General features: G+C 51.7%; 1 protein-coding gene across 1 annotated transcript in view; it reads right to left on the bottom strand.

Annotated features, from left to right (window-relative positions):
• Nucleotides 1-2,178: 2,178 nt before the first annotated feature.
• RCC1L (RCC1 like) overlaps nt 2,179-12,148 on the bottom strand; it is a 58,404-nt gene continuing 48,434 nt past the window's right edge. The window contains exon 14 of the mRNA XM_017849888.1: nt 2,179-3,113. Within this exon, the coding sequence (XP_017705377.1) occupies nt 3,036-3,113 (78 nt within the window). The 3' untranslated portion in view covers nt 2,179-3,035. The remainder of the gene's footprint in view (nt 3,114-12,148) is intronic.

Below are 12,148 nucleotides of genomic sequence, written 5' to 3'. Positions count from 1 at the left end.
ACTCCATCTCTACTAAAAATACAAAAATTCGCCAGGCGTGGTAGTGCATGCCTGTAGTCCTGGCTACTCGGGAGGCTAAGGCAAGAGAATCACTTCAACCCAGGAGGCGGAGGTTGTAGTGAGCTGAGATCACGCCACTACACTCCAGCCTAGGCAACAGAGAGACTCTGTCTCAATCAAACAAAAAAGATCATTACTAGATCTGTATCTTGGTTGCCATTAGGGTGGGAGAATTAAAAACCCAACTTCTCCAGAGACCCTCCATCCGCCATCCTCACCTGCCATCCTGAACCCCGCCCAGTGTGACCTGCATCTGACCTCCAGGGGCACTTACCATCTCTAGATGAATACATGCTTCACTTCGCGGCTTGAATTTCACTGAGGTCGGATTACCCTGCTTCATGGCAGGGGCGACTTTAGAGCTGGCCCCAGTAGAAGTTTCAGGAAGGAAAAATGACACACGGTTTTCAATTTCTATTTCAAGTATATGAGAAAACTTGACTGTAATAAACCTAAGAATAGGGTTCACAGCCCCGGTGAAGGGCCCCTGGCCTGGATATCTAAGTAGCTAGTTCTCATGGCCGCAAGGACACCGCTGGCTGGGTGACCATTTTACTTTAATGTACAGCTCTAGGCTGTACACGGGCACGGTGGCTCACGCCTGTAATCCCAGCACTTTTTGAGGCCGAGGTGAGCGGATCACCTGAGGTCAGGAATTCAAGACCACCCTGGTCAACACGGCGAAACCCTGTCTCTACTAAAAATACAAAAATTAGCCAGGTGTGGTGGCGGGTGCTGTAATCCCAGCTACTGGTAGGAGAATTGCTTGAACCGGGAGGCAGAGGTTGCAATGAGCCGAGATCGTGCCACTGCACTCCAGCCTGGGGGACAGAGAGAGACTCCATCTCATAAATAAATAAATAAATAAATAAAGTGTAGCCCTCCCAAGATTCTGTCCCCTCCTCCTGCTTTCTCTCCACGGACCACAGAATCATTTCACATGCTGCTTCTCGTTTTTCCTGTCTCCCTCCTTAGAACGTAAGCTTCACAGTGCGGGGATTTTTTGTCACCACATTCCCCAGCATGAGGACAGTACCGAGCACCGAAGGGGCACAGGACAAGTATCTGTTGTGAACGCATAAAAGGAACAGGATAAAGGCAGACAGGGCATGGGAGTCCAGCCTGTGACAGGAGCACCAAATATTTTCTTCCAACCGAATTATGGGAGTAGAATCTGTTCAGAAAATATTTGTCAAGTATGGCTGGGTGCAGTGGCTCACACCTGTAATCCTAGCACTTTGGGGGACCAAGGCAGGCAGATTGTCTGAGGTCAGGAGTTCGAGACCAGCCTGGCCAACATGGCAAAACCCATCTCTACTAAAAAAAAAAAAAAGATGCCGGGCCGCCGGTGGCTCCCAGCCTGTAATCCCAGCACTTTGGGAGGAGACGGCGGATCACAAGGTCAGGAGATCGGACCCATCCTGGCTAACAACCAGTGATAACCCCGTCCTCTAATAGAAGAATACAAAAAACTACCGGTGGACGGCGGCGCGCTGTATCCCCAGCTAGCTTGGAGGGTGGAGGCCAGGAGAAGCGCGTAAACCTGGGAGCGGAGCTTGCATGAGCTGAGATCCCCGGACACCGCAACTCCGCCTGGGGCGACCATAAAGAGCCAACTCCGTCTCAAAAAAAAAAAAGAAAAGAAAAAAGAAAAAGGATTAGCTGGGTGTGGTGGCTGCATACTTGTAGACCCAGCTACTCAGGAGGCTGAGGCAGGAGAATAATTTGAACCCAGGAGACGGAGCTTGCAGTGAGCCGAGATTGAGTCACTGCACTCCAGCCTAGGCAACAGAGCAAGGCTCCGTCTCAGAAAAAAAAAGAAAAAAGAAAAAAGAAAATATTTGTCAAGTAGGACTGTCTTCTAAACTATTTTTCAGTTGAGCACGGTAGCTTGCACCTATAATCCTAGCACTCTGGGAAGCCTAGGCAGGAGGATGGCTTGAGGCCAGGGGTTTGCGCCTAAGCAACATAGCAAGACCTTGTCTCTATAAAAAAAAATAAAATCAAAAGACCTCATCTCTATAAAAGTATTTTTCACTGGCTTCTGCCTCCGTATCAAAAGGCTTGTTTATAAAAGCAAAACTCTAAATGATCAAGTAAGATTTTAAGAAGACCTCCTCAGATCTTAAAATCCAAAAGACAGAAAATAGACTTTATTCCAAGACAGATTTGTAAAAGATGTTTTTAAAGGGAAAGGCAAGTCACACTACTAAATCAAACGTTGTTCACAATTTCTGGATCTCCCTTCTCTGCCTGGCACTGCAGCTGAGCCTTGGCGGATGTGCTCGGGGCCCTTGGCCCACAAGAACTTGGCCTCGATTCTCTTCCTGAGGGGATTCTTAACTTTTCCAAGCCAGGCAGTGAGCGTGGTGGGAGGCTGGGGCTGGCACCCGCAGATAGCTCCAGATGGAATCCCAGGCCATGGTGCTTCTGGTGTCCCCCCAGTGAGCTTGCGGTGTGGCAGGTGGCCAGGAAGGGCCATAAGCAGACTGGCTTGAATGAAAACCGAGGGCTGAAGTCAGCCTGGCTCCCTCGCCTAAGCTGGGGCTCGGTCCGAAGCACACGCATGGCCTTGGCCAGACACAAACCAAGAGACTGCCATGACAGAGAGAGGAGAAACCTCCCAAGCACTGCCTTCAAGCTAAGCTTTCCTAAGACGGGCTTCTCAGGCCAGACGTGACACCAGACACCGTCGCATGTTACTTGGAGAGAGCAGAGACACGCGGGCCACAGTGACCCACTAAAGGCTGCTGTCCTGTGCTGAGTTCCGCAGGCCTCACCCGCAACTGGAGAGGGACCTTACCCCAATCCTCCTGGGAGGTACCCACTAAGGGATTCAGGAGACAGCATCACACTGCACGCAGGGTCCTCTGCCACCACCATCCAAGAACTCTGGGGGGCTGGTCACACACTGGCCTCTGCCAAGCAGTGCCAGTGGTTCCCAGGCCAGGGTCACCCAAGCAGGTGAGGGAGGTTTAGATGAATGACTTGGCCAAGGTCACCATGTGGTCCACACCACATGCCACATCCATGGGTTCCCCAGGCATCGTTACCTGAAAAATAAGACCCAGCATACCATGAGTGGGGGTGGTGCACCCGGAGGAGGCAGGCACTGGTATTGGCCGACCTGACCCTACCTCTCAGGAGGAGACAGTTTCTCTGAGCCGTGGTTCCCTCCCCTCTGGGAATGGGGGCGCTTACGCCTTCCCATCAGGTCCATCAGGACAACTGCATTTGGTCATGTGGACAAGGCCATCCCAACTCCCTCCAGTGAACGGCAGCCATCGCCATTCACATCAGCCTGAGAGGCCACGCTGGGCAGGAACACAGGCCTGTGTGCATCCCTGGAACCTGCACACCCCACAAGGGCTGCTCCCCTCTGACCCTAACCCCACCAGGTTCCATGCCCCCAGACCAGGTGTTCAGAGATCTCTCCTGGAAGCTACCGCTATGGCTCACTAAGAAGCTTCAGGGGCCGGGCGCTGTAGTTCACACCCGTAATCCCAGCACTTTGGGAGGCTGAGGCAGGCGGATCACGAGAGGTCAGAAGTTTTGAGACCAGCCAGGCATGGTGGCATGCACCTGTAATCCCAGCTACTCGGTAGGCTGAGGTGGGAGAATCGCTTGAACCCAGGAGGTGAAGGCTGCAGTGAGCCAAGATTGCACCACTGCACTCCAGCCTGGGTTACAGAGTGAGACTCCGTGTCAAAAAAAAGCTCCAGAAACCCTTTCTCTTGCTTTGCAGGTCCAGTCTGGGAACCAGACCTCACTGGCCCAGCATCTCCACTCATCTCTTTTTTTTCTTTTTTTTTGAGATGGAGTCTCGCTCTGTCGCACAGGCTGGGGTGCAGTGGCGTGATCTTGGCTCACTGCAAGCTCCGCCTCCCGGGTTCACACCATTCTCCTGCCTCAGCCTCCTGAGTAGCTGGGACTACAGGCACCTGCCACTACGCCCGGCTAATTTTTTGTATTTTTAATAGAGATGGGGTTTCACCGAGTTAGCCAGGATGGTCTCCACCTCCTGATTTTTTTGTATTTTTAGTGGAGATGGGGTTTCACCGCGGTAGCCAGGATGGTCTTGATTTCTTGACCTCGTGATCCGCCCGCCTTGGCGTCCCAAAGCGCTGGGATTACAGGCGTGAGTCCCCACGCCAGGCCACATCTCCACTCATCTTACCCGTCACCCCAGCTCCAGTCACAGGCAGGTTGCATCCCAAGTCACCACCACCAAGGAGGGGCAGTGGCTGTGTCTCAAAGGCCCTTGCCAGGAGCCCTGACCACACTGCCTGTCTGGGCTGACAACATGGCATCAGAGGACAGCCCAAAACCTCAAAAGAGCAAGAAGATGGCCTCGCTGAGACATGGAGACTCTAGCCCGTTTGAAGGGCGCCCACTGTTCTATAACTTCGCCATGGAAACAGACACCCCCAACAACTCCAGGTGTGCCCAGGGTCATGGCCAAGCCAGCTATCCAGGAAAGGGGTGCTCTGCTTTCTCTTTCTTGTTTATTATGACTAGGCAGTGCATTCACATAGCTGCAAGATAAAAGGACATTCAGTGAAAAAGAAGAAAAAGCTATTAAATGGCTTTTATGCTGGGCACAGTGGCTCACAACTGTGTCCCAGCACTTTGGGAGGCCAAAGCAGACTCCACTTGAGGTCAGGAGTCCAAGACCAGCCTGGCCAACATGGTGAAACCCCATCTCTACTAAAAATTTAAAAATTAGCTGGGTGTGGTGGCACATGCCTGTAACCCCAGCTACTCGGGAGGCTGAGGCAGGAGAATCACTTGAACCCAGGAGATGGAGATTGCAGTGAGCTGAGATTGCATCACTGCACTCCAGTCTGGGTGACAGAGCAAGACTGTCTCAAAAAAAAAAAAAAAAAAAATTTTTTTTTTTTACCACCCGTATCACCAGCTGCCCCAGTCCCATCTGCCTCTGAACTGAAAACTACTTTTAACTGATTTCTTATTAACTTTCCAGGGGTTTGTTTTCGTTTTAAGAGACAGGATCTAGGCCGGGTGCAGTGGCTCGTACCTGTAATCCCAGCACTTTGGGAGGCCGCGGTGGGCAGGAGTTTGAGACCAGCCTGGCCAACATGGTGAAACCCCGTCTCTACTTAAAATGCAAAAATTAGCTGGGCGTGGTGGCGCACACCTGTAATCCAGCTACTCAGGAGGCTGACGTAGGAGAATTGCTTGAACTCAGGAGACAGAGGTTGCAGTGAGCCAAGATCGCACCATTGCACTCCAGCCTGAGCAACAGAGCAAGACTCTGGCTCAAAAACAAAAACGAGGCAGGGCTTCACTTTATTGCCCAGGCTGGAGTCTAGTGGTGCAGTCACTGCAGGCTTAACCTCCTGGGCTCAAGCGATTCTCCCGTCTTAGCCTCCCAAGTAGCTGGGACCACAGGCATGTGCCACCATGCCTGGCTAATTTTGTTTGTTTGTAGAGACAGGGGTCTCACTATGTTGCCAAGGCTGGAGTACACAGACACAACCGTAGCTCACACCACAATGTCGAACTCCTGGGCTCAAGATATACTCCCACCTCACCCTCCCAAGTAGCTAGGACTACTGGCGTGCACCACTACGCTCAGCTTATTTTTGTATTTTTTGTAGAGACAGGGTATTGCCATGTTGCCCAGGCTGGTCTCGAACTCCTGGGCTCAAGTGATTCTCCTGCCTCAGCCTCCCGCAGTCCTGGGATTCCAGGCGTGACCCCCAGGCCTGGCCTTCCAGAGGTTCTTTATGCACAGAAGCAGATATGCGTCTCTTTTTTTTTGAGATGGAGTCGGAGTCTCACTCTGTTGCCAGGCTGGAGTACAGAGGCATGATCTCGGTTCACTGCAACCTCCAACTCCCCGGTTCAAGCGATTCTCCTGCTTCAGCCTCCCAAGTAGCTGGGATTACAGGCACGCAGTACCAAGCCCAGCTAATTTTTGTATTTTTCGTAGAGATGGGGTTTCACCATGTTGGCTAGGATGGTCTCGATCTCCTGACCTCGTGAGCCACCTGCCTCCCGAAGTGCTGGGATTACAAGCGTGAGCCACCGTGCCCCTTCTCTTCCTTTAAGTGCCGACTGCAAAGAAAGTGCCCCTGCCTGGCTTGGCCCGAAGACTCCTGCCAGGATGCTGGCACCTGATCGACTGACCAGGTCCAAATTCGACCACCCTCCCCTGGTGGCAGCATGCAGCCAGGTGGTGTGACAGCTGGAAAGGGGATCTGTCACAGTCTGTGGAGTTTACCGAGCTTAAGAGGGAAACCGCCTAATCCAGATGGCCTGGCCCTAAAAGCCGAGAGGCAGCAGGCGCCGACCCTGGAGCTTTGTGCCTACACCAGGAGACAAGACCATTAGGGACTCCTGGCCACAGGCAGATGGATGCTGGAAACCAAGTCATGCTGTCCGCCCCTAGCCCTGTCCCTAAACAAATGAATGTCTTTAGCAGAACCTATTACAGGAATCACTAAACAAACAAGAACGGGGCCCAGTGAATCACAAAGGCACGTAGATGCAGAAAGCCTGCGAGGCCGGCGGGAGAAGACAACAGGCTGCCTCTGCGGTGACTGGGCCCCGACCGCCTCTTAGCAACCTCCCCAGCCATTAGGGAGCACTTTATTTACCTTTCCCGGGAAAGTGCGCTTCCTCACTCATCGGCTGCACTTAAGCCCCCAGGTCCTTGCTCCCCTAGGGCTCTGGCCATTCAAGCCCAAAGCAGAGGAAGCCAGGATGGTCTCTGCTGTGGTTGGTGTGGGCAGCGAAGGCTAGGCTCCTGGGAGCCCTCCCTGAGGACCAGTGAGAGGCTCCCCAAGGTTCCAGCTCCCCCTGGCGGACAATCAGGGGGAGTCTCAACTCAGTCTCTGAACTGAGTCCAAGAGGAGACTGCCCTCAGCCATGTTTTATTTTGTCCTAGGCAAGGTTAAATGGCGTTTTCTTTTAAGCCAATTTACACTCACAGCTCCACTGCTGAGGGAAACAGATCCAAAAACCAGAACCATATTTAGCCTCGGTGACTCTCTTAAAAGTCTCAGCAGAATCCATTTAGGAACATTCCTATCCACAATTACAAGTTGCTAAAACAAACGCCCATCAGGTGAAAGACAGGGGTGCGGGAAGAAGGAACCCTGAGCGGTGAGTCCCTCGTGGGACAAGAGAGCCCTGGAAAGGGAGATTGCTCTGGCGCCCAGTTCTGCGGTTCAATGGCACCAGCTTTTGCATATATATATATATGTATGTATTTTTTTTTTTTTCAATGAAAAGGAGTCTCAGTGTCACCCAGGCTGGAGTGCAGAGGTGCAATCTCGGCTCACTGCAACCTCTACCTCCCGAGTTCAAGCAATTTTCCTACCTCAGCCCCCCAGGTAGCTGGGATTACAGGCGCGCGCCACCACACCTGGCTAATTTTTGTATTTTTAGTAGAGACAGGGTTTTACCATGTTGGCCCAGCTGGTCTCAAACTCCTGACCTCGTGATCCGCCCACCTCAGCCCCGCAAAGTGCTGGGATTACAGGAGTGAGCCCGGCCACTTTTGTATTTTTAAATTTTTGTTTAGAGACCAGGTCGTGCTCTGTTGCCCCGGATGGAGTGCAGTGGTGTGATCATAGCTCACTGCAGCTTCCAACTCCTGGGCTCAAGTGATCCTCCTGCCTCAGCCTCCCAGGGAGCTGCGATTACAAGCACAGGCCACTGCACCTGGGTCATTTGTGTTTTGTAGAGATGGAGTCTCACTATGTCGCCCAGGCTAGTCTCGAACTCCTGGCCTCAAGCAATCCTCTCGCGTCTGCCTCTCAAAGCGCTGGGATTATAGGCCTGAGCTACCACGCCTGGCCTGTGCCCAGCTTTTAACCTCACTCCTCTCCGGCTTAGTCAGAACCACCTAGGTGGATACATACATAGACGAATAAAAAAATTTTTTTTTTTTTTTTTTTGAGACAGTCTCACTCTGTTGCCCAGGCTGGAGTGCAGTGGTGCAATCTCGGCTCACTGTAACCTCTGCCTCCAGGTTCAAGGAGAATCAAGTGATTCTCCTGCTCAGACTTCTGAGTAGCTGGGATTACAGGTGTGCACCCCCATGCCTGGCTAATTTTTGTATTTTTAGTAGAGATGGGGTTTTACCATGTTGGTCAGGCTGATCTCGAACTCCTGACCTCGTGATCTGCCCGCGTTGGTCTCCCAAAGTGCTGGGATTATAGGGATGAGCCACCGCACCTGGCCAATAATTAAAAAAAAAAAAAAAAAAAAATACCACCAGCCAGGAGCAGAGGCTCACGCCTATAATCCCAGCACTTTGGGAGGCCGAGGCAGGTAAGGAGTTCGAGACCAGCCAGGGCAACATGGTGAAACCCTGTCTCTACTAAAAACACAAAAATTAGCCAGGCATGGTGGCACATGCCTGTAATCCCAGCTACTAGGGAGGCTGAGGCAGGAGAATCGTCTGAACCCGGGAGGCGGAGGCTGCAGTGAGCCGAGATCGTGCCACCGCACTCCAACCTGGGTGACAGAGTAGGACTCCGTCTCAAAACACAAACAAACAAAAAGAACCACCACCTAAGACCCGGGGCCACGGAGGCAGTCGTATAAGCGAGGCTGGAAGTCAGCGAGCTCCCCAGCTGTGTCTCCAGACCCCATCAGTCCTGACCTGCGGGGCCCACGGGGAGGGGAAGCACTGTCTATAGGCAGAGTCGCAGGTTCAAATTGTACCCAACCCGCTCAGGGGCCGTGAGACCTGGGGCAAGCCCCTTCGCTCCTGACATCGGTGTCCCCGTGTGCGCACTGTGGAGGGAGCAACCCCACCCTCAAGGTGTCTGGAGGATGAGAGAGAATGGACGTCAGGTGCCCAGCACGCTGTCCATGCCCTGTCCTCCCCGAAGCCAGGCTGGAATGCTTGTCTGTAGAAAGCCAGGGTGCTCCCTGGGGGATGAGGGATGACGGCCATTCCACGCTCCCTCGTCACCTGCCACGGGTCCACAGCACCCCACTTAGGTCGGAGGGTCCTGAAAGGCCAGACAACATCTGGTCGAAAGTTCCCTGCCACTGCGTGCTGTCTTATCTCCACACCAGCTTCAGGTTTGCCCAGGGAGGTGGGTGACTGTAGAAAGACCATTCTCTTTTTTTTTTTTTTTTTTTAGACAGAGTCTCACTCTGTCGCCCAGGCTGGAGTGCAGTGGCGTGATCTCGGCTCACTGCAAGCTCCGCCTCCCGGGTTCACGCCATTCTCCTGCCTCAGCCTCCCGAGTAGCTGGGACTACAGGCGCCCGCCACCTCGCCCGGCTAATTTTTTTGTATTTTAGTAGAGACGGGGTTTCACCGTGTTAGCCAGGATGGTCTCGATCTCCTGACCTTGTGATCCATCTGCCTCAGCCTCCCAAAGTGCTGGGATTACAGGTGTGAGCCACCGCGCCCGGCCGGAAAGACCATTATCTTAAAACTCAGAGGTAACTGAGTCCAAATCCTGGCTCTGACTCCGACTTAGATGTGTGATCCTGGGGGAACCACTGAACCTCTCTGAGTGATGAGTCTCAACATGTAGCAAAAAAACAGGTCCTGAAAGGTTCTGGAAGCAGAGGTTTGAATCAGGTGGCTCAGATGTCACCTCCTGGGCCCACATACTCAGAAAAGGCCAAATACTGTGAGTCTGAGAATAACTAGTTGGTACCAGTGTACGAGCTACAAGTTAAGTTTCACTCTTTTTTTCTCTTCTTTTATGGAATACTTCTTAAATGATGTAATATATCCCCTACGGACCATTAATTTGAACATAGTTGTTTTAAAGAATAAAGATCACCCAGGCACAGCTACTCACCCCTGTAATTCCAACATTTTGTGAGGCCAAGGTGGGAAGACCGCTTGAGGCCAGAAGTTTGAGACCAGCCTGGGCAACATAGTGAGACCCCATCTCTTAAATAAATAAATAAAATAAAACAAATAAATATAAATAATAAAATAAGCCGGGTGTGGTGGCACATGCCTGTAATCTCAGCTATTCTGGAGGCTGAATGAAGCAAGAGGATCATTTGAGCCCAGGGGGTTGAGATCAACACATAAGACCCCATCTCTTAAAAAAAAAAAATTATTTGGATGTGGTGGCACGTGCCTGTCATCCCATCCCACATCTCAGTTATTTGGGGGGCTGGGGCAGGAGGATCGCTTGAGCCTCGGAGTTTGAGGCTGCAGTAAGTTGTAATCTCACCGTACTCCAGCCTGGGTGACAAAGCAAGACCCTGTTTCCAAAAAAAAAAAAATCCCGGGCAACACAGCAACACCCCATCTCTACAAAAAATACAAAAATTAGCCAGGTGTGGTGGTGCAAGCCTGTAATCCCAGCTACTTGGGAGGCTGAGATGGGAGGATCACTTGAACCTGGGAGACAGAGGCTGCAGTGAGCCTAGATCCTGTCACCACACTCCAGCTTGGGTGACAGAGCAATACCCTGTCTAAAAGAACAAACAAACAAAACAAAGAAAAGAAAAATCACTTGTAATTTTTTTTTTTTTAAGTGAGACATCAGAAGGAACTGGACCCTCCCATCCCCAATCCAAAGAGGACAGGGGTCGAGGCCACTCCCTGCACAAACGCTTAGGGGCTCCCTGAATGTGCAAGAGGTAGGACAATGGTTTGGCGCCAAATGCCGCCATCACGGGGACAGGCTGGGTTGCTCTTTTCCCAACGGTACAAATGTGTTTAAAAAGCAAATGATAGCCAGGCACACACCTGTAATCCCAGCTACTAGGGAGGCTGAGGCAGGAGAATCACCTGAACCTGGGAGGTGGAGGCTGCAGTGAGCTGAGATCGTGCCACTGCATTCAAGCCTGGGCAACAAAGCAAGACGCCATCTCAAAAAAATAATAATAAAATAAAAATAAAAAGCAAATGACCAGAAGGATACTTGGTGTGTGGAGAGTCAGGGCAAGTGACCCAGACGGAATGTCAAGAGAATCGGGCTCCAGCCACTCCCTGCCTGCACAGGGACCAGCACTTTGCACAAGCCCCTTGTGGCAGGTGCAACATGACCTGAGTCAAATCTCAGGCTGATCACTCTGCTTTGAAGGAAATGAGGGCAGGGGGCAGACCCTCGTCAGCATTCTTTCACCCAAAACCCGGCTGCTTTAACTGTTTCCCAAGCCCGCCCTCAGAAGGAAGTCCTTTTCAAAAGGAAGGGCTAAGTGAGAGAAGAGAGGAGTCAGTGAGAAAGCAGTGGGCATGTAGATGACTGACGCTCACATTATCTGAGCTGCGTCCACTGCCCGACTCTCCGTTCCTCACACCGGCGGTTTCCAGGCCCAGGAGAAAGCTGGCAAGGCCCACCACCTTGGGAACAACTCTATTATACAAACACTTTTCCAACAAGGCTAAAGTCGGCCGGGTGTGATGGCTCATGCCCGTAATCCCAGCACTTTGGGAAGCTGAGGGAGGCAGACTGCTTGAGGCTAGAAGTTTGAGACTAGCCTGGGTAATATAGCGAGACCCCCATCTCTACTAAAAATACAAAAATTTGCCAGGTGTGGTAGTGTACGCCTGTGGTCCCAGTTATTCAGGAGGCTGAGGTGGGAGGATCACCTGAGCCCAGGAAGGTCAAGGCTGCAGTGAGCTGTGATCACATCACTGTAATCCACCCTGAGTGATAGAGTGAAACTCTGTCTCACAAAAAGCAAAAATAGGCCGGGTGCGGTGGCTCAAGCCTGTAATCCCAGCACTTTGGGAGGCCGAGACGGGCGGATCACGAGGTCAGGAGATCGAGACCATCCTGGCTAACATGGTGAAACCCCGTCTCTACTAAAAAATACAAAAAACTAGCCGGGTGAGGTGGCGGGCGCCTGTAGTCCCAGCTACTCGGGAGGCTGAGGCAGGAGAATGGCGTAAACCCAGGAGGCGGAGCTTGCAGTGAGCTGAGATCCGGCCACTGCACTCCAGCCTGGGCGGCAGAGCGAGACTCCGTCCCAAAACCAAAAAAAAAAAAAAAAAAAAAAAAAGCAAAAATAAAAAACAAAGTTAAAGTCTCCATTTCAACTTGCTTTCTCAGAGCCTCCACCAATGGTCTTGAAAAAAAAAGATATATAGATATATATATATATATATATACACACACACA

Source organism: Rhinopithecus bieti, unplaced genomic scaffold, assembly GCF_001698545.2.
Source record: "Rhinopithecus bieti isolate Rb0 unplaced genomic scaffold, ASM169854v2 scaffold_31823, whole genome shotgun sequence".
Taxonomy (NCBI): Eukaryota; Metazoa; Chordata; class Mammalia; order Primates; family Cercopithecidae; genus Rhinopithecus; species Rhinopithecus bieti.
The sequence above is the reverse complement of the archived record's forward strand: the minus strand, read 5'-3'. Positions and strand labels throughout refer to the sequence as shown.